This window comes from Mesocricetus auratus, unplaced genomic scaffold (assembly GCF_017639785.1).
Source record: "Mesocricetus auratus isolate SY011 unplaced genomic scaffold, BCM_Maur_2.0 Super-Scaffold_100014, whole genome shotgun sequence".
Taxonomy (NCBI): Eukaryota; Metazoa; Chordata; class Mammalia; order Rodentia; family Cricetidae; genus Mesocricetus; species Mesocricetus auratus.
Window position 1 is genome coordinate 7,105,396 of NW_024429197.1, and position 25,861 is coordinate 7,131,256.

Here is a 25,861-nt window from a genome sequence, read left to right on the forward strand (position 1 = left end):
CAAGTCTCAACAAGAGGAAGTCAACCTGAGCTACAGTGAGTTCCAGGGTAGTCTGAGCTAAACAGGGTATGTCCAAAAACAAAACAAAAAAACAATTTTTGGCCAATATATTGTTGTTTTTCATGGTGCTAACATTAAAGGCTCAGTGTGTATGAAATACCTACTTGAAGAACCTGGATTTTAGCTCTTTTGGCATATCTGATCTGGAGGAAATTACCCAGATGCTAAGATAGGCTACTACATTTAGTGTTACATAGTCTCCTCTTTGCTTTTCTAAGCAATTATAGTGAAGAGCTACAATTTGTATTTATTATCACGAAGTATGAGCTTTGAATACAAAATCGATATGGTAACCTACTCCCAACCCCGAGCAGCTGTATTTACCTTAGCCATGACTTCTGGATCTGGTTCTTCGACAGGGTCAGCCCATTCAACTGTAACTACATTTCCCCACACTTTTACTTTTCCACTCATCAGCCGTCGTCTGGCTTGTGCTGCTGACTTGTGATCCTCATATTCAAGGAAGCAGAACCCCCGATTCTTCTTTTTGTCATCGGGTTGATGATAGAGAATAACGTCCACCAAACCCTCTGTTAAACCAACAGCCAGATATATAAGCCAAAAGCATCCACCACACGTCTAGTGATTAGGCAGACCTAAATCCACTTGCCAATGAGCAGGAAAAAAAAAATTATTGAAGAAGCCTCACAGTAATAAACATTAGATCAGCATTATTTGATGCAGAGTTTGGAACAGAATTACGTGTTCTCTATTAATTTTAGAGTTCTCAAGGTAGGTCCAACTACTATGATATTTTGCAACGAATGTTAAAAGAGTACTCACAATTTATAAAGGCACTATCAGGACTCCAATTACTTACATAAATGCAAGAGAACTAACTTTGAACTACTAATCACAAACAAACAAAACAAAACAAAAAACCCTTCCCTACACCCAACGTAATAGCTACTACTTTTACCATGAACAAAGATGATCAGCAACTATCCATGTCAAGTCCCTCCAACCTCAGTCCTTCCCTTTGTCCCTTCTAGGTCATGCGAGCTAACCAAGTACTTCCTACACTCTTATAAACAAATGCTCCCACTTTTTTCAAGCCTAGATTTCTCTGAGATCCAGGTATATGAGGTGCTTAAAATGTCTTGGACAAACTTCACATGTTCAAAACAGCACACCTACACCCAAAATCTATTTTCCCTAAGCTTCCCCATCTAATAAACAATCACCCATATCAACTAAGTTCTCAAGCCAGAAAATAATACTTTTTTTCCCTTTATTTCATCTCTATGGTCCAAATCCAATACATTTACTTTTTCCCATTTCATTTATTACCCTAGTCCATGCTTCTCTCTAAGGTACTACTAATCCTGGTAAGTTCTGAGCCCTTATCCACAGAATAGAAAAGTGTTCTATACAGATGAAACATGTTATTCTATGTCTAAGACCTTCAAAAACCTTCTTATTCTATATGCAATAAAATACAAACTTCTTACATAGTCTAAAAGAGCCTTGACTACTTCATCTCATATAATTCTGCTTTATATTGCCTTTAAACAAATATTAGCTTTCTATCAGTTACTTTAACATAACAAGTTATTTCTTCTGTTGTAGGAAAGGAGAGAGTGTTAACACACTCCTTGACAAAGATAGAAGAGGCCCTTGGGCCTAACAACACTTATACAGTTAAAAAAAAAAAAAAACAAAGACTTTAAACTTTCTTGACTTAGAAACTTGATACATGTTACTCTTTTGGAATGCACTCTATTTTTTGTAAGCTATGCTCTTAAGTTTTCAGGTCTTGACTGAAATAACACCTTATCAGAAGAGCTAACCATGGGTACAGAAAGCAGACAGTGTAGCTCTATTTTCCCTTTTACAGTATTTTACTACAATGTAGAAATATCTTTTTTTTTTTTTTTGGTCTAAACTCTTTTCCCAGGTCCTATAAAGGCAAAGAATAGGTCTCTTATCCACCATTATATTCTAGTGTTTAGCAGCATTTTAATAAGCATATGCTGAAGGAGTAAGTAGAAGGACAGGAACAGAAGGGAACTGCTATATAAACAGTCAATAGAACAATTAACCAACACAAAAGAGCACTGGAAATCAAAGTTTCAGAGTGAGCAGAATTTCTGACGAGAAGATCCAGATCTATTCTGGTTAACTGAAGTTTAGCCTTAGGTGGGACACCTATATAGATTTTAAAAGTACTAAGAATAGCCGGGCAGTGGTGGCGCACGCCTTTAATCCCAGCACTCGGGAGGCAGAGGCAGGCGGATCTCTGTGAGTTCCAAGGCCAGGCTGGACTGACAGCCTCCAAAACAATACAGAGAAACCCTGTCTCGTAAAAACCAAAAAAAAAAAACAAAAAAAAAAAAGTACTAAGAATAAATCAATTTAGGACAGAAGGAAGAGAATTAGGCAATCCTCAGGTTAAAGAAAGGGTGAAACTAGAACAATAAATGACAGCTTCAAGGGAGAAGACAGTATGACTGGGTGACAAAAATATAAAGGAATACAGCAGTTTTTATATCGGAGGCCATGGTCTTAAAATAGGGTTTTCAAATCGTAATTCAACCTTTCTTTTTTTCTTTCCTTCATGTGTGTAAGACAGAGAGAGAAGGAGAATGGAGGGACAAGGGAAAACACACACATACAAAGACAGAAAGAGAGAGACAGACAAAGCATGCCAACAGGTATATCAGCAGATGCTCCTACGCCATGATACATCTGTGGAAGCCAAACAACTTTCATGAGATGGTTCTCTCGTGCCAATTTATGTAACCTGGGGATTGAACCCAGATCATTAGGCCTGCAGCAAGCATATCTCAACCAGATAAGCCAAATCACTGGTTCAACCTCAACATTTAAAAAGTGAAATGCAGGCCAGATGTGGTGGCACACTCTCTAATTCCAGTACTCCAGAGGCAGAGGCGGAGATAGAGGAAGCAAAATCTCTGTAAATTCGAGGCCAGGCAGGTCTATATAGCAAACTCCAGGTCTACCAAGGTTAGAGTCTATTTCAAAGGGGGAAAAAAATGAAATGTTGTCTAGGAAAATGGCTCAATAGGTAAGATCCTTGTTGTGAAAGCAAGAGGACGACCTAAGTTCGAATCCCCAGCACCCACATAAAAAGTGAAATGGAATGGAAAATAAGATGAACCATTTCTAATAAATCAAAGTATGGTTTTATTTAATTATTTCAGATTACATATAGTCTTCTGTTTTGTCCTGAGATAGGGTTTCAGTTAATTCTGTTGGCAAACTCCTAACCTCCAAGTTCATGAATGACTCCAGTTATTTTTATTTAAGTATGTGGACCTGTGATATAAAATGTACTTCTCAATCAACTGCATGGATTCTATTATAATCTTTTAAAATTACATAGACAGGACATCAGGAAGAAATGAGAACTCTCTTCTCCCTAATCCTAAAATTATTGGAGGAAAAAGCTTTCACTTGAGGGATAGAGATTAAAGGCTCTGGCAAAAACCAAGGTTCGATTAAGACAAAGTAAAAAGGAAATTCCATGAAATTAAGAATACTTAGAAACATATTTAGTCCAACCACTATTAAGCAGAAAGGAAGCAATTTAGATATGGGAGACTTTAATTCTTAATTTACAATATACCTCCTTTGGGGGAGGGAACACTTTCATTTATAAATAAAGCAACAGATTCCCACAAACCAACTTTTAAATGCATTTTTGTTTTACCTGTGACTTTACTGAACTCTTCCAGAATGTTTTCTTTAGTCTTATTCTTTGGAATGGATCCAACAAAAAGTCTGTTGTTTGCCACAGAAATGCACACTCCCAGGTGTTTACCAGGGCGAATCTCATAGCTGTCACACTGCAAAGAAGAAAAGAACCAGAGACCCCCCCCAAACCACCCCATACTGAGGACAACTGATATTGATCTAAAGAGCCCCATAATTTCAGGGCAAATACTCACCAAGCTCCCTGAAGTTTATAGAAACATGAATGTATATTTTAAACTTGTTTCAATCTCCAGTTATAGCATGGTTTTGGAACCTCTACTGTTATGTTCATCCATATAAAAAGGATTCACTATTCATTTTAACATTGAATATTTCTTTTTCTTCATGGGGAGGGGGCTGTCCTGGAACTCACTCTGTAAATCAGGCTGGTCTTGAACTCAGAGATCTACCTGTCTCTTTCTCTACCTCCCAAGTGCTGGGATTAAAGGCATACACTACCACTGCCTGGCTACATATTTTCAATTTTATCTACCTGAAAATTCCATTCCAGAGAATTTTAGAAGGAATACTTGAAACTATTCAGAGTCCTTGAAGATAAAATTAAATGTAGATAAGCAACAGCCAAAACAATAATATGTACAAAGGAACATTAGAGTTAATCAATGCCAAAGAAACTTACAGGAGTTTCACACTGCATACAAATCTCAATTCTAATAAAGTTGTCAACTACCAAAACACTTTCAAAACTTCATGAAGACAATAAAAAAATGTTTTTTGGGATTTTCTTGTTTGTTTTTTTCCAAATAGGCTTTCTCTGTAACTTTGGAGCCTGACCTGGGACTAGTTTTATAGACCAGGTAGGTCTCGAACTCACAGAGATCTGCCTGTCTCTGCCTCCCAAGTGTTGGGGCTAAAGGCATGGGCCACCAACACCCAACAATTGTTTTATTTAAACTCACTACAATGACAAATTCTTTAATAAATTTTAGTTTCTTTATATTTTAACATTACCATTCGTCTACTAAAAAAGATGACTAAAAAAGTAACCTATATTCTGTCAAAAATAAGAAAATAAAGCCTTGAAATTTTAATATTGAATAAAAAAGTTTGGAGAAAAAAATCCACCAGAAAAACTAAAACCTGGGCCACGCCAGGAAAGAACTAATTCAGAGCTCACTAATGAAACCAAAACATTTGATAAATCAGCTGTACTAAAAGGGCAAGAACGGCTACTGCTCTACCATTCTTCATATGTCCTCAGATGTCAGGCAAGACTCTGCCAAGAAACACTGACACTGTTACTTTAACACACAGAGAGTCACTTTCATACAGTAAGAATATGGACTGGAGAAACTGCTCTGCAGTTAAGAGCACTGCCTGTTCTTCCAAAGGTACTGAGTTCAATTCCCAGCAACCACATGTTGGCTCACAACCATCTGTAACTGGATCTGGTGTCCTCTTCTGGCCTGCAAGCACACATGCAGACAGAACACTATATATAAAATCTTAAAGAAAAAACAAAATACAAGCCATCTGCAAAACTTACTGCTGCTCTAACAAGCACAAGATGGTAACAAGCCCTGGAGAAAAAGAAAATCATAGAAGTCTATAACATAGTAAAAAGGGGATTTAGAATATAACTGTTTAATTGTATAGCTGGATTATGATAAAAATAAATCAGATTCACACTATTTCTTAAACCAAGTCCTAGCCGGGCGTTGGTGGCGCATGCCTGTAATCCCAGCACTTGGGAGGCAGAGGCAGGCAGATCTCTGTGAGTTCGAGGCCAGCCTGGTCTACAAGAGCTAGTTCCAGGACAGCCTTCAAAGCCACAGAGAAACCCTGTCTTGAAAAACCAAAAAAAAAAAAAAACCAAAAAACAGAAAAACAAAAAAAACAAAAAACCAAGTCCTACAAAAGTCATTGTCATCCAGTTATGTTCCACAGAACCATCTAAGCAAGCCTCCATTATACTTAGTGCCAAGCCTAAAGTCTGGCAGTCTAAAAGAAAAAAACTGAACTGGCTTGAGACTAAATGAAAAAACTAACCAATCTGTTAGTTATCTTAGAATTATAATCAGAAAAAAAGAAAGCAAAGATTACATACCAACTCAGTCAATATAAAGACATTAAAAGAAGTAACTAAAGAAAATGAAACTGTTAACTGCAAGTGTTTTTGAACTGAAGTTTATTCTCTCAAAAGGTAAGTTCTTGACAGTGGATATTTATTACATACCAGTTTAACTGCTTCCTGGGCAGCTTCCTTTCCACAGAAGGTGATAAATGCATATCCTCTGTTCTGACCAGAAAGTGGATCCATCATGAGGCGTAGATCCCAGATAGGACCAGCCTTCTCAAAAAGGGGTACCAACTCATCCTCATATAAGTCTCTTGGGATTTTACCTACGAAGACCTAAAATAAAGTTTCCTTGTTAAAATCCAACATAAGCATTTCATTTTAGAGGCAGAGTCAGAATTCCTATCTCTTGTTAGGGGATAAAAGCATAAACTACTTAAGGTAGAATGAAGACAATTTGAATCTAGCAGTTGGTTTAGATTAAATGTGACCTTGAACATTTATTATAACCTTGAAGTTGGGTAGGCATGGTGGCACATACCTTCAATACCAGCACTTGGAAGGCAAAGGCAGGTGGATCTCTGTGAACTCAAGACCAGTCTTCTCTACACAGTTAGTTCCAATCCAACCAAGATTACACAGTATGATCCTGCCTCAAAAATAAATGAGAGGAAGGAAGGAAGGAAGGAAGGAAGGAAGGAAGGAAGGAAGGAAGGAAGGAAGGAAGGAAGGAAGGGGGAGGAAGGAAGAAGGAAGGAAAGCAGGCAGGAAGGAAGGAAAGAAGAAGGAAGGAAGGAAAGCAGGCAGGAAGGAAGGCTGGGCAAGGCAACACATACCTTTAATCCCAGCACTCGGGAGGCAGAGACAGACAAGCAGATCTTTCTGAGTTAGAGGCCAGTCTGGTCTACAAAGCAAGTTCCAGGACAGCCAGGGCTGTTACATAGAGAAACCCTGCCTCGATAAACAAAGACAAAAACAAAAATAAAACAAACACACACAAAAAAAAGCCTTAGGGCTATCAACAAAAAGTTAAGTGTATAAATAAAATGGAAACTGGTAGCTGCACAAAACTGTAGTAACAACTTCAAATTTTAAAATTGCCTTTTCTTGAAGTTCTCTATGAATTACAGGCTAGTTTGGTCTATATAGTGAGATACTGTTTAAAAGAAAGAATAAACAAAAAGCTAATCTGTGCTTAGATAGAAATACAACACTTATTTTGTTTTTCGAGACAGTGTTATAACAGCCCTGGCTATCCTGGGACTCCCTCTATAGACCAGGCTAGCCTCAAACTCATAAAGATCCAGCTGCCTCTAACTCCCGAGTGCTGGGATTAAAGGCATGGCCACCCCCCACCCCACCACCAATACTCATTTTCATATAACAATAATTTAATAAGAAACTGACCAGACTTTCATTGAATTTTCAATACTAAAATCTTCATTATTTAAAAAACAACTTTAATGATTTTCAAAAAACACTTGTCTTCAGTCTATTCCTTTTAAGGAAATTATTTGAAAATGAGGCAGGCATCACTATGTTGCCCAGGCCTCCAAATCCTGTGCTTAGATGACTCTCCTCCTTCAGCCTCCTTCCTCAGTAGCTACCATGCTTGGCAAGCACATTTAATTTTAAGGTATGAAAATTTTTCTTTTTTACCATTTAAGGAAGTCATGATATTTCTCAAATTATAACCAAAGGAAAAAATTAGTTATAAAATAATAACAACATTAAAGTAAAAATAAATCAGCATTTATACCAAAATTTTCAAGTCTGTCCAACATCAACATTAAAACAATTGCTTTTTTGTCTTTTTTTTTTTTTTTGAGACAAGGTTTCTTTGTGTAACCCTGGTTGTCCTGGAACACTCTTTGTAGGCTAAGCTGGCCTCAGACTCTGAGATCCACCTACCTCTGCCTCCTGAATTCTGGGTTTAAAGATGTGCACCACATGTCTAGCTCTAAAACAATCTTTTGATATAACATTTATAAGCCACAAATACAAAACAGTAAACCAACATTTACATGAGAAATTTTCTAGTGAAAATTCATCTCTATCAATATTTTAAATTCTGAACAATGACTCAAACCAATAAAGTAGCAAGAGTACTCTGAAAGATGTGGCCAGTATCACCAGGCCTGGGATGCAGCTCAATGGCAGAGCGCCTCCTTAGAATACATAAGACTCTGGGTTCAGTCCCTAGCACTGCAAATAAAAAAGTAAAAAAAAAAAAAAAATATATATATATATATATATATATATGTATGTGTGTGTGTGTATGTATGTATATGGTCAGGCATGGTGACGCATGCCTTTAATCCTGGCTAGCCTTAATTGTTCCCAGAGAGACATTGTCTCTTAAAAAAAGGGGGAGGGGAGGGGGGCAGCCCAAAGGCTACAGCTGTCCATTTTAGTGAAGAATGGTGGAAAGTCAGAAAATAGTGCCAAATTAAGTTAAACCATGCCTAGAAGTCTAAACTTTTTCTAGAGATGTGTTGGGCAGGAAAATGACTAAATGTGACTTACATTCTAAGGGAAGCATACAGATAACTGCGTAGAAAATGAATTGTATGAACAAGCCTCTACCAGTGAGGGTTAACAAGCCAATCCTGGCAAGCTACAATGGTGGCTTAGCCTAATAATAGGTGACAGCTATAAGGGTGGTAGGGTACTAAGTTAAACTGGATTCAGATCTACACTTTTAGTTACTAAGAACAAGTATTCTAATTAGTGGGCCAATTTCCTCATCTGCCAACCACACATGAAAGGACAACTTCTGATAGTAGAGTTCATATCATAGTCTTATTTTTAGTTTATTTTTTCTAAATAAGTTCTTATATGTTCAGTATGTAGCTACGGATGACCTAGAATTCTTGATCCTTCTGCCTCCATCTCTTAAGTGCTGGGAATCACATGTTCCTGCCACCCTGTCTGCCAACTACATAACCCTTTTTCATTATTAAATGTATGGGTGTTTTGCCACATGTGTGCATGTCTGTTACCCAAAAAGGCCAGGAAAGGGCATTAGATCCCCTGAAACTGGAGTTCAGATGGTAGTGAGCCTCCATGTGGGTACTGCGAGTAAAGTCTGGGTCCCCTGCAAGAGCAACAAGTGTTCTTAATCAGAGTCCTCTCTCTCCTCCCTCTCTCTCTGAAACATGATTTCTCTGTGTAGCCTTGGTTGTCCTGGAGCTCACTCTGTAAACCAACCAGGCTGGTCTAGAACTCGTCGAGATCCACCTGCCTCTGCTTCTGAGTGCTGGGATTAAAGGCGTGTGCCACCATCACCACCCGGTTTTCTCCCTTTTTTCATGGCAGGGTCTCATGTATATCAGGACTTGACCTCAACTCAATGTGCAGCAGAAAATAGCTTTGAACCTCTGATCCTTCTTTCTCTATCTCGGTGCTGCAATTACAAACATGCTCTACCATGTTTGCTTTATGCACTATTGTGCATCAAATGCAAGGTCTCATGGAGGCTAGCACGGCACTGAGTTACATTCTTAGCCTATAATCCATTTGAAGGAAGACAGGATACTAGGAATTAAACCTAGAGCCTCACACATAGTAGCCAATTACCCAATCAAATGGCCAATTACCCAATCAGAACTTTATCACTAACCCATGTTTAGAGCATTTTTATATGAGTTTATTTGTATTTGTGAATGTCAAAATTATACTGATGTAGGAGGCCGGAAGTATAGCTAAAGGTAGAAAATGTAGTTAATTAACATACACAGAATATCTATGGAGCCCACTGTGCAGGAGAAGGGAGGTTATAAAAAGTGAAAGTAAGTTTGTTCTATCTTTTAATTATTATAATGAAATGGTGTTTGATAATTCTATCTTTTAATTATTATAATGAAATGGTGTTTGATAATTCTATCTTTCATGATTCATGATTTCTCCCTACCCAGTAGAAATACAGATGAAGCAAAAAGTTCAGTGACACTCTGAAAATATATACAGCACAGCTGCATCAGATATTTATTTATACTACTTCTTTAACATTTGTGCCATTATTTTTAGAGCCAGACAAGTTTGTTTCACTAAGCTAAACTAAAATGAAAATACATATTTCAAAAGAAATTATTTAAAAGTTGGTTAATAAATTAAGTCTACAGAAAAAGTAAGAAAAATAAGCAATTTATACTCTAGTAGTAAAAGCTCAACCTGTGCTGGCCATAAGCCAACTCTCCAGCTCTAAGTTTACTATTGCAAAACACCATTTTTCCCCCATGCAGGGCTTTCAAAGTCACATAGTTGAAAGTCTCTTAAACCTACAAGCTCTGAAAAAACTTCATTAATAAAAAGATGACACAAAATAGCCAATTAATACAATGGTTCTTAACCAGTGGACTGCCACCCTTTCACAGGTGTCACATATCAATATCCTCCATATCAGATCCTTTCATTACAATTAAAGTCTTGATCTCCCAACTTGACCTCACAAATATTCACCCCGGGATTAGTCATGTTCCACCATAATATTTGCTTTTGTTTTCTTATAGCTACCATTAAAATTATTTTTTGGTTTTGATTGAGGTCAGTGCCTCAGAATGGAGCAATATTAAAACTGAATTTGGAGATAATGAGGCCTACTCTTTAGATAATACTTTCTGTAAGTTACTTCCAGAGAGAGGTATGTACTCACTAACAATCTGTTAAGCATTATCCCAAGTGTGAGAAATGTGCAAGAATTGATACATGTTTCTAGGGAAGAACAGCTCAATGTTTAAAGAGCATGTACTGTCTCTTGAAGAGGACCCAAGTTCAATTCCTAGAACCAACTGCCTGTAACTCCAGATCCTGGAGTGTCTGATACCTAGGGCCTCTGCAGACCACCACACACAGTTAGTACACACATCCATAGAAAAATAAAAAGGTGCTGGACATGCCTTGAATCCAAGCATTCAGGAAGAGGAGGCAGATGAATCTGAGTTCAAGGCAGGCCTGGTCTACAGAGACCTAATCCCCAACCCTGAGGTATGGACATGTGCCACCAAATCCAGCTTTTACAGTGAGGCTGGGGATTAGAATTCAAGCCTCAAACACTTTACCCACTGAGAGACCCAGTCTCAAAAATGTGAAGAACAGGGCTAGAGAGGTGGCTCAACTGTTAAGAACACTGCTACTCTTCTAAAGGACCCAGATTCAATTCCCAACACTCACATGGCAGCTCACAGCTATCTATAACCCAATTCTAGGGGATCCAACATCCTCATACAGGCATATCACAGGCAAAACACCAATGCACAAAAAATAAGTAAATTTCTAAAAGGTGGAGAGCCAGTGAGATGATTCAGTCCAACAACCTGAGTTCAATCTCAGGAATCCACATAAAGGTAGGAGAGAACCAACTCCACAAAGCTGTCCTGATCCCATGTACACACAATGAAATGCAAACCACGGCATCCATGCTCCTCACCACCACACATACAAATAAATAAAATTCAAGAAACATAGGGGCTGGACAGATGGTTCAACAGTTACATGCACTTGGTGCCCTTGCAAAGAACACAAGAATAATTCCTAGCACCAACAGAAGCTCACAACACCTTGTACCTCCAGTTTCAGGGGATGTCTCTACATATATGTAACCACTCTCACATATACATTAAATAAATCAATCTTTTGTTAAAATATATGGTGGGGAGCAACTGAAAAAGTATCTAACATGAACTCTAAACCACAAATGCTGATTCAGTCTCAGCCACACAACAAATGGGAACACAGTCTGAGGTACATGAGATCCTTGACCCAAACAAGTAAAGGAACAATACTAAAACTAGTAGGAAAAAAAAATACTGAGAGTTCAAAAAGAAGTGGACTACAAGCTGGGCGGTGGTGGCACACGCCTTTAATCCCAGCACTCAGGAGGCAGAGGCAGGCGGATCTCTGAGTTTGAGGCTGGGCTGGACCCACAGCCTCCAAAACAATACAGAGAAACCCTGTCTCGTAAAACCCAAAAAAAAAAAAGAAGTGGACCACAATGTCTCTCTTTCTCTCTCCCTCTCTGTGGAGTTAGAACAGAATCTAAAGCCTTGAACATATTAAGACAGACTCTATTACTGGCTATTATCTCTCCTTCCCTCCCTCTATTTATTTGTTATTTGAAGCAGGATCTATATAGCCCTGGCTGGCTTCAAGACCCACAGTGAGCCACCTGCTCCAAGAACTGGGAGCTGCCTCATCAACCACACCAGTCCCAGTCCACTCCTTTCCCTTTGAGATACAGTTTTGCTAAATGCACAAACAGGCCTTGAACTTGAGACTCTCCTATTTCTACTTTCCAAGTAGTTTGGATCATAGGCTTAAGCCACCAGTCTCAACTGAACCACATTTCTTCTATATTGTTTTAAAAGTATATAAACAAGACAAGCAGTGGTGGCATACACCTTTAGTCAAGGCACTAAGGAGACAGGTAGATGGATCTGAATTTGAGGCCAGCTTCATCTACTAAGGGAGTTCCAAGACACAGAAAAATATCCCAAAACCACCCCTCCAAAAAGAAAAAAGTGAAGAATGGAAGAAGCTGTTAATGAGGTTACTTATTTGTAACCTATGTTTCACTGCTGATACGTGTTTCTGCAAAGAACCTAGATGGCTAAGAGTCCCAATTTCAACCCTACTGATAATCACATAATTTTATTCTTTTACTACATTTATACTGGGGATGGGAGTACACACCATGGCACACATGTTAATGTCAGAAGACAACTTGCAGGAATTGGTTCTCTCCTTCTGTCATGTGTCCTGGAGATCCAACTCAGGTCATCAGGCTTGGCAATAAGAACCTTAACCCTCGCCAGGCAGTGGTGGCTGTCACATGCCTTTAATCCCAGCACTCAGGAGGCAGAGGCAGGTGGATCTCTGTGAGTTCGAGATCAGACTGTATACAAGAGCTAGTTTCAGGACAGCCTCCAAAGTCACAGAGAAACTTAACCCTCTTACAGGCCCACAGTATAATCCTAAACCAATCACAAACTAACATAATAGTATGTAGACGTTCCTAGTGTTTCTAAATCCCAAAATGCTTAGAATCCCTTTTAATATTAAACATTAAGAAACAGAATACAACTATTATAACATGATAATGAAAGTCAAAGAGCAAAGGCAAATGACCATACTATGCAAAGAAAACACAGACTTTAAAATCAATACTGTGGCAGTGAGATGGCTGAGCAAGTAAAGGTACTTTCCACACAAGCCTGGCGACCTAAGTCTGATCCTTTAACCCTCGAAAGGGTGGAAAGAAAGAAGCAACTGCACAAAGTTGTCCTAAAATCTTCACACACACATCTACACGTCACTCAAATTTTTTGGTCTTTAATTTTTTATTTTATATTTATTTATTTTAATGAATAGGTGTTTTGCGTGCATATATATATGTATGTGCACCACTTGCATGCCTGAAACCTGTGGAGGTCATAAGAAAGTATCAGATCCCCTGGAACTGGAGTTACAAATCATTGTGAGACACTATGTGGGTGCTGGGAATTGAACCCAGGTCCTCTGAAAGAGCAGACAGTGCTCTTTTTTTGTTGTTGTTTTTTGCTTTTTTGAGACAGGGTTTCTCTGTATTGTTTTGGAGGCTGTCCTGGAACTCGCTCTATAGACCAGGCTGGCCTCAAACTCACAGAGATCCGCCTGCCTCTGCCTCCTGAGTGCCCATCTGAACAGTTTTAAGGAGACAGTGATACCTTTAGACTTATAAACTGTATATTCTTAAAAGCTAAAGTTTGCTTTTCAGATGACCAAAAGCAAAGATAATTTTTTTTTGTTTGTAAATGGATCAGCAATGATGACTGTAGTTAGCATTACCTTAAAGAAAAAATGTGGGGGCTGGAGAGATGGCTCAGTGATTAAGAGCACTGGCTGTGCCGGGCGTTGGTGGCACACACCTTTAATCCCAGCACTCTGGAGGCTGTGAGTTTGAGGCCAGCCCACTCTACAGAGCGAGTTCCAGGACAGCCTCCAAAACAATACAGAGAAACCCTGTCTCGAAAAAAAAAAAAAACAAACCAAACTGTTCAGATGGGAATCTAAGTAAATTTTTAATTTCTTGTAACTCTAATAGACAACCTAAACACTTAATTCTAATGTCTAACAATGATAATACTCCCCAAATAATGAGCAGACACCATGACTATTTAAGAAGTTACCCCTATCATCCTCACCTCCATCATGTTGTTTATTTAAGAGACTTCTACAAACAAGGGAAGGTAGTGTATGCCTGTAATTCCAGTACCTGAGAGGCTAGACAACAATTTCAATTCCATCCTGACTATGTGAGATCCAGCAAAATGTCTCAGAGTGTTGATGCACTTGCCACATAAGCCTAATGATCTGAGTTCAATCCCCAGAACTGACAGTAAAAGGAACAGGTTCCCAAAAGCAGTTCTTTGACTTCCATCTTCCACACACCAGTATTCTCTCCCACACACACCCTACATCACACCCACAACATCCCAAATGAGATTATCTCACAAATAAATATCTTTCATCAAATACTGTGCACTGTGTTCCTGACACTATGATAAGTACTAAATATAGACAATGGAGACATCAAATCAGAAAAAGTCCCTGCTGTAACAGGTTATTTTTTGTCGCCTCATTTCTCCATTTAAAAGATTGGAGAATGTTACAATAAAAGCAAGCACATGGGGGACTTGGGCTGTAAGATGTGGGAGGAGCCCAATGAGTAGAGTGTTTGCCTAGCACACAGGAACGCTGGGTTGGATGCTCAGCACTGAATAAACCTGGTGTGGAGTAAACTTGTCACCCCAGCACTCTAGCAGTATGAACAAGAGAAAACTTTTACAAAAGCCTAAGAGCCATTTCTTTACCAATATGCTCAACTCTTTTCTCTCATTCTACAGCTGCACCTTCCCTTGTAGAATTCCCTCCCATTTACAATGTTCCTCATTAACTACTAAGTGCATTTTATGTGTTAAGAAGAAGCAAAGAGAAATGACAAGCAGAGTTTAGAAAGTACTAACATTACAAAACAAAACTGGAGCCAGACATGATGGCTAACCCCAGCACTACAACACCTGCACATAGGAGGCACACAGAATTGCCAATTGAATTGTTCAAGGCAAGTCTGGTCTACATACAACACTTTAGCCATGAAGGGTTACATGTAAGACTCTGTCTTAAAATAAACAGAAGCTGAGTACAGTGGCATATGCCAATAACCTCAACTCCCAAGAAGGGAGGCTTGTGAGTTCAAGACAAGTACGGGCTACATACTTAGATATTATTTCAAATAAAAGTCTGAGTCAAGAGCACAGCACATAACACGTTCAGAATGCATGAGACCCCCAAACTCAAATTCCTAGCACCAAAATAAATAAATAGACAAAATTAAAAAAAGAAAAGAGGGGGGACCTGCTTCTCCCTTTAGCAGTTAACTCCAAGACTCCTTATCTGTATTTCTTTGATGGCTGTAAAGGCAGGCAGATCTCTGTGAGTTTGAGGCCAACCTGGTCTAAGAAGTGAGTTTCAGGACAGCCAGGGCTGTTACACAGAGAAACTCTGTCTCAAAAGACAAAACAAACAAACAAACAAAAAAGTATTAAGATATCTATACCAAAAGCTGGGTGTTGGTGGCGCACGCCTTTAATCCCAGCACTCGGGAGGCAGAGGCAGGCGAATCTCTGTGAGTTCGAGGCCAGCCTGGTCTACAGAGAGAGTTCCAGGACAGGCTCCAAAAGCCACAGAGAAACCCTGTCTCGAAAAACCAAAAAAAAAAAAAAAAAAAAAGATATCTATACCAAGATTTCCTTCTAATAATGACACAAAATGCACATAGTTACCACCAATGTAACACTAGCTACTTTGAAAGAAGTCAAGTACTTTACCTACTTCATACACTAGATAATACAGTTAATAGACTGGAAAGATTTCTGGCAAAGGGATAAGAACACTTACCTCTGTTCCAATTCCAGGTTGCACACCCGAGTACACACTGTCTGGTGGAGGACCACCATACTTCCTCTGTCCTGTGGTTACATCCAGAGTATAACCAGTCCTCTCAAGCAAGGCCTAAACATAATTACAAATCTGTTAATACTTGAAAATATAAACATACACAAATAAGTATATTAATCTTTTTCTAAAAGTTACTATAAATTTGTTTGGCTGGATTTTTTTTTCCTTTTTTGTTTTTTGGCTTTTGAAGACAGGGCTTCTCAGTGTAGCCTTAACTGTCCTGAAACTTGTTCTGTAGACGAGGCTGGTCTGGAAATCAGAGATCCGCTGCCTCAGCCTCTGGAGTGCTGGGATTAAAGGCATGTACCACCACCGCCTGGCTACTATAACATTTTATGAACTGTATTTTATGGCTAAAGGGGAGCAGCTGGAAATATAGCTCAGTTGATAAAGGTTATTTGTCCAGTTAGCCTGAAGCCCTGGGTTCTAGCCCCAGTATCATATAAAAACCTGTTATGGGGCCTAGCTGTGGTGATGAACATCTTTAATCCCAGCACTCAAGAAGCAGGTGGATCTCTGTGAGTTCGAGGCCAGCGTGGTCTACAGAGTGAGTTCCAGGACAATCAGAGCTACACGGAAAAGCCATGTCTCAAAAAAGCAAAAGCAAAAACAAAAAGAGGAAGGAAGGAAGGAAAATGAGGGGCTAGAAATTTAAGAGTCTTGCAGAGGACCATAGTTTAGTTCCTAGCAACCATGTGAAATCTCATAATTAACTACATTCTCTCCTAGCGTCCATGGACACTGTAGTCATGTATACAAACCTACATTCAGACACAAACATGTACATATAATTAAAAATAACAATAAAATATCAGGCTGGAGAGATGGCTCAGTGGTTAAGAGCACTGGCTGCTCTTCCAAAAGTCCCGAGTTCAATTCCCAGCAACCACATGTTGGCTCACAACCATCTGTAATGAGATCTGGTGCTGTCTTCAGGCATACATGCAGGCAGAACACTGTATACATAATAATAAATCTTAAAAAAATATCTAAACGGGGGTGGCAGGAGTGATGGCTTTGGAATAAAGAGCACTTGCTGCTCTTGCAGAAGACCTAAGTTTTGATTCCCAGCATACACACAGTGGCTCATAACTGTCCTTAACTCGTTTCATTTATTTGTTGCACAGTCTTACTATAACACAAGCTCCAGAAAAACTGGACAATCTCATAGTATGAACTAAATTTGGCAACTACCAAATAACCTCAGATTTCAAAAGAAACCTTACAATTTCTTGATTATCATCCTACCTCAATAACATTAGTTTAGAGAAGTCACAGAAAAGATACCCTTGCCCTCAAAGAGCTTGCACTATAGATAGTATCACATGAAAGTACTACAGAACATCTTTTATTGGCAAACAAAATATATAATCTATCGAGAAAGAAGAGCTGTACATGTTAGGTTTTTAATTATACAGAGCAACACCAGATTTATGTGAATTAGGTTTAGTTAACCCTGGGATTCCACAGGGATGGATGTCTTGGGCCTTCCATTTTTCTACCTTTGATTCATATATATATGTGTGTGTGTGTGTGTGTGTGTGTGTGTGTGTGTGTGTGTGTGTGTGTGTGTGTGTATGTAATATCAAATACAACCAAAAATACGTAGTATACAAATAACATACAAATTAGCAATTGTACTGGTTGGGTTTCTTTCCTTTTTTTTTTTTTTTTTTTTTGGTTTTTCAAGACATGGTTTCTCTGTATTGTTTTGGGGGCTGTCCTGGAACTTGCTTTGTAGACCAAGCTGGCCTCGAACTCAGAGATCCACCTGCCTCTGCCTCCTGAGTGCTGGGATTAAAGGCGTGCACCACCAACACCCGGCCTGGTTGGGTTTCTTGTTGTTTTTGTTTGTTTGTTTGTTTGTTTTTGATCAACTTGACGCAACCTAGGTGTACCTGGGAAGGACTCTTAATTGATAAAAATGCCTCCATAAAACTGTCTAGCGAGTCTATGGGGTATTTTCTTGATTAGCAATTGATACAAGAGGGCTCAGCCTCCTGGGCAAGTGGTCCCAGGGTGTGTAAGAAAACAAACTGGGCAAACTATGGGAAACAAGCCAGAAAGCAGGGTTCTTCTACAGTCTCTGCATCAATTCCTTCCTCAAGTTCCTGCTGATTTTCCTCAATTATGGACTGTGATAGGGAAGTATATGATGAAATAAACCCTTTCCTTCCCATATTGTTTTTAGTGTTTTATCACAATAGATACTTTTAACTAAGACAAAATATACACATATTATTTCTTTAACATACCCATTACTAAAGGCAAATAGTCAGCTATTCAGTGTAAACACACACACACACACACACACACACATAGAGCACCCCCCCAGAAATCAATTGGGGGGAGATATACAGAAAGACCCTCTGCAAAACAGAAGGCAAAGTCTTTAAGGGCTGGGGATTTTGAGGGTCTTTGGTCCCCAATTTAGGTTTGTCAGCCAAAAAGAATTTTTATGTAGTAGTTTGGAATTTTTTGAGGAATAGGACTAGGTCATTTTACAAATGTCAAAGAAGAAAGTACAAATGCACTTTACAAAGTTAGTATACCTAACAAACATAAGCCACCTGAACAAACAGCTCCAGACATTCAATATCATGCAAATCAAATCTGGGAGTTCAGCCCAGGATAGAGCACTTGCTTAGCATGTATGAGGCCCTGGGTCAGACCCCCAGGGCTGGTGTTGGGGGTAATCTCTGCTACACCAACAATAGCCATTTAACTAGGTCTTTCAGGAAAGGTCTATTAGCCTTTCAAAGCAGTTTATCTAACCAATAATAATGACTGGAGAGGGTGAATATTTTACACCTTAATCTTCACAACTCCAGGAGGTAAGCACAACCATTACCATTTTATAAATAAACTGAGGTCAGGGAAAATTCAAAAGGAAGAAAGTCAGACTACAAAGGCTCTTTCCCAAGGAAAGAAACTTCACTTCAGCACTTAAGAAGCTGAGGCAGGAGCACCATGAATTTGGGACCAGCCTGGGATACACAGTGATTCTCATGCCAGCTTGAGCTGCATAATGTTGCAACCAAACAAAAATATAAACAGTACTTATAAAGAAGATAATAGACATGACCCTGTCAGAAAGTGAAGAGTCGGAATTAGAGCTTCTCATCTGTACTTCAACCACCAGTTATGTTTACCTTGATCTTCGCCTCATCGGGCCCTTTCGTGGACTCCTGCACCTTGCTGCCCTGTTTCTCTCTCTGCCTGTAGGTCTTCATAACTCCACATAAAAATGCACTTTTGTTCTAAAACATGCAAGCAATTTAAAACGGAGAATTACCAGGAATCTTTGAAGGGTCAAATACACAATTAAATTTAATATTCATTCCATTCATTCAACAAGTATTTTGATGAGTAGTCACTATGGATCAGAGGCTGGAGCAGACAGCTCCTCAAGGAGCTTACCTTCCAAACTGAGGTTTAAAAAAAAAGTTCTTCCATTTGTTAATATTTAATTGAAGCTGGACTATTTTTCCAAGATGTCTAAAAGTATTTCTCACACAAAAATAGATCAAATAACCAAAAAAAAATTCTTCTTTTCTTTTCCTTTTTTGGTTTTTTTTTTTTTTTTTTTGAGACAGGGTTTCTCTGTGAAGCTTTGTAAACCAGGCTGGCCTCACACTCAGAGATTCTTAAAGGCATGCGCCACCACTGCCCGGCCCCCAAAATATTTTTAATGTAAGCAATTCAAGCATATAAAACCTTAATAGTAACAGTAATCAAGCCATGGCTAAGTTCTGAAGAAACTTACTGTATAAAAAAGTGGAGGAAGACTTTCGCTTTGTGCTCATGCTTCTGAAACTCTTTGACCCAGATCTTTTTCCCTTCAGTTGTTCAAAGGAGAGATAGTCACAAACAAAAAAGGCCACTTCCCCACAGGGAAAAGAGTGCTGTCACAGTGCAACAGCTGCAGATCATTAACTGCTCAGGGGCTTTTGCTAGTACTGACCTTACCTGAACATGAGATAAGTCACTTTCCTTGAACTGCTGTAGCACAGACAGAGCTCCTTCTTCATTAAATTCCCTGAGAGCATCAATTGCTCTTTCATCAAGATCGACATAAGCTACCAACCCTAAAAATCAAATTGAAAAGGGTTAACATTATTGCAATAAAAGAGGGAGGCTAAACTGTCCTAGCAAGAGCTGTTACATTCAATACCATCTCTGACAAACTACATTTCATTTAACCATATGCATATACATAGTTATACAAATAAGATAATAGCAACTACAAATACAAAAATCAAAGATAAAATGTCAACAACTATAAACATGAATTTTAACTTAAAAAAACTTAAGATCCTAAATGTTTCCAACTCCTCAAACAGTGGTTAAGTTCTGAAAGTCTGATGTATACACTGTACTACAGATGCACCATTCATTTAAGAAATTCTGGTTTATATTAGAGTGGCAAGAAATACACTGTATTTCCTAAGGATAAAAATTCAAGTTACAGGATGTTGCAATTGTTTAATATAGAAGAAGTAGGAGAAAATCTAAGAAGCAATTTTACTTAATTCTTTTCACTCTAAAAAGTGTCAAAGGTTTTCCCTCCTTAGCACCCAAAATAAATTAAAATGTGTTTATTCAAACATCTACTTTGCTGCAGTCAGAATGTGGAAGGGCATAATTTTAAACTATTCTACAAATGCAAGTGCAGCTTGCTAAATCAACTCTGAATTTCAGATTTTAAGTCAGTCTTTTTCTCTTCTGAAGTAACAAGCTGAGATGTAAAAGATGCTGTGGCATTCACAACACTGTCAATAATGATAATCTCTTTCAAATGTCAGTAAAAAAAAGTTAGATTTTTAAATAAAGTATGCAGAATATATGTGCTGTATTCTACATATGTAGTCTACTTAACTGCACACAGAATATCTATGTTTAAAATAACTTACTATATAAGGCATCTTTCCAGAATTGGACCAATGTAAAATAGAAATATTTGACAGATTAACAGGCCCCTCCCCAATCCCATAAGAACCAACACCAAAAGTGATTTTATTTTGGTAAAGCCAAAAAGAACTTTAATTCATACAGTAAATAAACTGAAAATAAATGTAATGCCACTTGCAAAATTATTGTTAAAAAAAAAAGTTGCCACGTCATGTTTTAAAAGCCCAAAATGAGCATGGCTAAGTGACTGGAGTTTTCTTACTTGAGTATTTCATACCACCACCCAAAGCCACAACTCAGGACAATCATCAATGCATCCTGTCAATCCAACCCTACACCCAAACCATCAGCCTCTTAGCAGTAACAAAACACTATACAGGGAGCATCTCTAAGCAGATCACTGCCAGTTCTCTAGGGCAGACAGAATGTCACAGAAAGTTCCTGAGAGCTGGTTTTCAAATGGGACCATCACCCAGGAGTCATTTTTATAAGCCATTTTAGTATCTAAAATTAAATCTCAGTTGTGAGATTTAAAATATTTTAAGGGAAAAAAAAGTACAGCTATTTGTCTACTGTACTTAAGACACATTTCTAAGAGAAACAGTTCAATTCTCTCTCCTGATCTGGATAGGCACACAAACACAGAGGAAGAAAGTTTCCATCTATGGTCCCAAAGGAGGACACATTTATTTACGAACACCATTCCCTAAGGGTAAATATTTCTCTCCCTCTTTAAAACTTCAAACCACTTACAACCAACAATATTAAGATGTTCAAATTTGCTTAAGCACTTAACCATGGGACTTACACATTAAGAAAAAAACAAAAACAAAAAACAGCTGTTACAAACCAAATACTTCCAAATTACGGAGAGATGTGTTATTTCTGTCTATTAGAAACTAGACAGGCTACAAACTCTCAAGGAGTCTGACATATGTTATCATTTCAGACAATACAGTCTAACTATTCCTTTTATTATGCCACCTAATCAGACCTAAGCTGAATTAACACTTTCAAAATGCTAAAAGTAGAAAAGTAAAAAGCAAAATGATGACTGATTTAGATTAAGGGAAAATGCACATTTTAGTATGCTGAAACATACATTTTAATTGGTAGTAAATCTAAGACAATTTGATGTTCTGTTCTGAAACAACTAAGACTGCATATTCAACACTAAGACGGCTTCAAAATAATGAAAACAGGAATATCAAGTCAAACCCAATATGCCCTCAATGAAGGGAAAGTATATTCAGCTCTACACAGATCAGAAACAGTAAGCATTATTTAACCTTAAAAAAAAATCTATAAAATTCAACGTGGTTTGCCCTCACTTTCATAACCAGTCAGAAACAAGAAATGCATATTATACCTGTCTGAAATATTTCATCAAGTCTTTCTGCCACCTTCTGTGGGAGGCCTGCCTCTATCAGTGTCTTGTAGTGTTCTGTGTGAGTTACACTGGAAGTATCCATGGGTTCTTCCTCTTCTTTTAACTGTACCGCATTACCATTCACCTGATTAGCCATTTTATTATGCTGCTGGAAAAAATTCAGGAGCTATATTACATTAAGCCAGAAATAACTAGTTTGTAGGACAATGCATGACTTATCTGAACTAATTTGTACACATGCTGCTAATAACAACTATCCAGAATATTTTATGCCTTTTGTGAGCATCTGACCTAAATTTTCAATAATAATCTTGTGAAACTATAGAAAATGTACATGAAAGTATTAGATCCTTAAGCAACTTCATGTACTCTGGGCTAGAAGGGCTTGAATTTACTGAAGGTACAATTGCTGAGTAACAAAAGCAGCCATTGTATTCTGGGGAGCAGATCAACAAACCATCACAAAATCCTAAAAGCCCCTCAGCTTACAGATTTCTAAAGTTTGGTTTAAAACAGAATGAACACCCACACATCACTTAGTCAAGGTTTAATAACTTTCCATTCTTCCTAGCTCTGCTTCAGAAACAACACAGGTATGAAATAAATCCATGTTGTATCCAGTTCAACGAGCTGGTGGCTTGGGTTCTCTCCACCTCACTTTAAAAAAACACAACTTTCACATTAATTTTGTTCTATGATTAATTTGCTATTCCCATTCACAGATTTAAAAGAAAAAATGACCAACTTTAAAAGCTAAGCCATTGTTTAAAATTTACATAAAAATAAGTGAGCTATAGTTGAGGTTGCTTCTTGCTTAAAAAAAGTCAGGAGTATGAACTGAATTTTTCTTGTTAGTGAAAGAAAGTTGCAAAAAATACTGAAGAATGGAAAACTAAAAAGCTTCACAAACACTAACTAATTGGCATAAACTTCAGTCATATTTCTCAGATTAACCTACCAAAATCATTTTGTATGTTCAGCCTGCATATAATGCTGAAATGGACCAATTCCCTGAAAAGAGAGTAAACCAACAAAAGCATACAAGGCCAGTCTATACTACCTCAAAGTCAGGGAACTTAAGTGTGTGTGGTGAAATTACAATGCAATGAAGATTAACGGTGGCACAATAAAGATATTGTGGCACATACTGAAATACAGCATGATGAAGGTGGGTCTCAAGAAAAAGCCTACTCTTCTTAAAGAAACTCAACATAGCCAGCTAAGAAGAAAATACAAGTCACCTAAAAGCACTAAAGCCTAAAATAACCAATCACTTCCAGATTACTCATCAAACACTATGCAAATGCACCAGGTGCTGTTTCCTGGCATAAAACAAGTCTTCATTTGAACATCCACTGATATTTAGTTGAAGTTAATGAGAGGAGAAAGACAAGAGACGGGGAGGCAACAGTAGAAAGTCAAATGTGAGCAGTGTTACTCTGAAAACGACCTAAGCAGCATGACTTCCCGTCATCACAAAACTCTCCCTAATCCTCTAATGTCTACAGAGACGCAAACTGTAGTTAAAAGTCTGAATGGACAAACGTTATCTCAAGACAAGCTTCAGATTATGATGAGCTAGCAAAAAATGGAAACATCCAAAACTGGCACAAGAAACTATTAGCACGTAAGATGAACATATTTACTGATTAATACAACCTAGTACTATAAAGCAGTATTCTAAAATCCCCACTCTTTCTGTGAACATATAGTTGTGTTTTCCCATCCCCTCCCAACCACTACAGTAAGATCACCACAACTCAAAAGTTCTACCACAAGACCTTACAGCAATGCACCTGTGAACACTATGTTACAGGAGAGGCAAATAAACGGAGAGGTTCAATGAACGTCTGTTAAGGTGAAGCGTTTTCTTCTTAAAAGTATGCGTGAAGCAAATGACAAGTTATGTATTCAGCACAAGACAGATATTTATGACTATCAACAATATTGAGATTGTTTTAAAATTTCTGTTTTGTCAACTTTTAACCAAAAAAAAAGTAAAATAGATTCCAGAAAATAAAACCTTCAGAACAAGGCAAAACAAAACAAAAAAACCTCTTCAAGCTGAATACAAAGTGCTCCTTTAAAAGACTTTTAATGTTATGAGACCATTTAAAACTCATAAAATTCAACACAATGGCACACAGCCAAACCATATTTCTGGATGCAGCAAATATACTAACGTAACTGGAATCCTTTGACCTGAACATTTTTTTGCAAAAAAAAAAAAAAGAAAATTGCAAAAATAAATCCAATTAAATAAGATTTATAAGGGCCGCTGGAGACTTGGGAAGTCAGTACTAGCTCCTCCCTGACTTTGGGCGAGCATCTCTAAAGCAAAATGTTAAGGGCTTTAAAAGAACCAACGAAAGCTAACCGTTATCTCAAAGCTCGGTAGTGCCAAGCCCTTAATCACTATGACTGATTCCCTGATACATGCATTCTGCCTCTGAAGGGCAGGTGGGGGGAAAAAATCTCAAACAGGTAACAAGAAAGGATTGAACCTTTCAAGAACCCCTGGGCTTTCTTCTTGAAATTCTGGCCACATGGTTATTAAGGTGTAAGAAAAAGAGAGCTTTTCCAGTGTGGAGCGCCTATGACATTCTCCGAATTACCTAGCTCAGGCGCCGCTCGAAACCAAGTGTCACGGCCTCAAGTAGTCATTTTTTCCTTCAAATCTCGGCTCCAAGCATGCAGGATGAGGATCGGGTGGGAGGCAGCTCCCCTCCATACCTCGGCCCCTCAGCTCCGACTCCCACAAAGTTTGCTCCCGGATCAGGTAACCCTGGGATTTGCACCCCGCCCTCGGCTCACCCCACCCCCTTGGGCTCGACCCGGCTATCAACACATCCCACCCGTGGCCTGGCGAGATGCGGGCCAAGCCTGATCGCAGGCCTAGGGGGGAAGCGCCGGGGCCAGGGGAACGCCTGAAACCCTTCGCCCGGCCGGGCCGCCGACGGCGGCGGGCGGAGGCGGGAAAATCACCGCTTGAGACCGGCAGGCCGCGCGGACGACAGCGGACCGAGGGACCGGGCACCGGAGGGGCTGAGGATGAGGAGCGAGAGAGGCGGCGCCGCGGCAGGACTCAGGCCCACGGCTGCACGGCCGGCCCCAGCAGAAGCCGCCCCCGGCCCATCCCCACCCCCACCCTCGGGCCTCGGAGCAAAGACCCAAACTGCAGACCAGGGCGCCGAGCGTGGGCCCGGCCGAGTCCGGTCAGACCGGGACTCCCGGCCCCTCCCCCCACGGGCCAGCGCGAGACTCACCAGGGCAGAGCGGGGGGCCGGCGGCCTGGCCCGTGAGAATCAGCGCGAGGCGCTTTGAAAACGACTAGAAATGGCGCGCGCGCCACCCCCTCCCCCCCCTCATGGACAGAGACGCGATCCCGGCAGCACGCGGGGTTTCCCGGAACTGCTTCCAGGGACTCCGTGCGGCCGAGCAATCAGCTCGGGAGGCTGCCTGATAGGCAGCTCAGCGGACCAATAAGAGAGAGGGGAAAGCGGCCCCCATGCCGGTCACCCCGCGAGCCAATCGGTGTGGCCGTCGGGCTGAGCCAATAAGGGTTCTCAGCGCCACTGGCTGAGGCGCCTCCGGGGCGGGGGCATGCACACAAAGGGGTCTGTTGGTGGGAGCCCCTGGTAGTGGCGAGGCTGCGGGGCTGCAGGCCTTGCGTGACCGAAGCTCCTCCCTCTTCGTCCTCCACGGTTACGAGGCTGAAAAAAATCTAGGCCTCGTGCCGCGTGGCCGCC

General features: G+C 39.5%; 1 protein-coding gene and 1 pseudogene across 5 annotated transcripts in view; one reads left to right on the plus strand and one right to left on the minus strand.

Annotated features, from left to right (window-relative positions):
• Hnrnpr (heterogeneous nuclear ribonucleoprotein R) overlaps positions 1 to 25,490 on the minus strand; it is a 33,143-nt gene extending 7,653 nt beyond the window's left edge. The window contains exons 1-8 of one of the 5 annotated variants that reach the window (XM_013121273.3): positions 25,379 to 25,489; positions 22,092 to 22,257; positions 19,781 to 19,899; positions 18,964 to 19,071; positions 15,752 to 15,865; positions 5,975 to 6,151; positions 3,734 to 3,869; positions 385 to 599 (exon numbers count right to left, since the gene is read on the minus strand). In XM_013121273.3, coding sequence (XP_012976727.2) covers positions 385 to 599; positions 3,734 to 3,869; positions 5,975 to 6,151; positions 15,752 to 15,865; positions 18,964 to 19,071; positions 19,781 to 19,899; positions 22,092 to 22,248 — 1,026 coding nt within the window. In that variant the 5' untranslated portion in view covers positions 22,249 to 22,257; positions 25,379 to 25,489. Of the gene's footprint in view, positions 1 to 384; positions 600 to 3,733; positions 3,870 to 5,974; positions 6,152 to 15,751; positions 15,866 to 18,963; positions 19,072 to 19,780; positions 19,900 to 22,091; positions 22,261 to 24,727; positions 24,860 to 25,378 lie in introns of those variants that run through there. The other 4 variants (XM_005081000.4, XM_013121272.3, XM_021233526.2 and 1 more) reach the window with 4 other exon arrangements.
• LOC121144200 lies at positions 1,621 to 1,730 on the plus strand (annotated as a pseudogene).
• Positions 25,491 to 25,861: the final 371 nt, after the last annotated feature.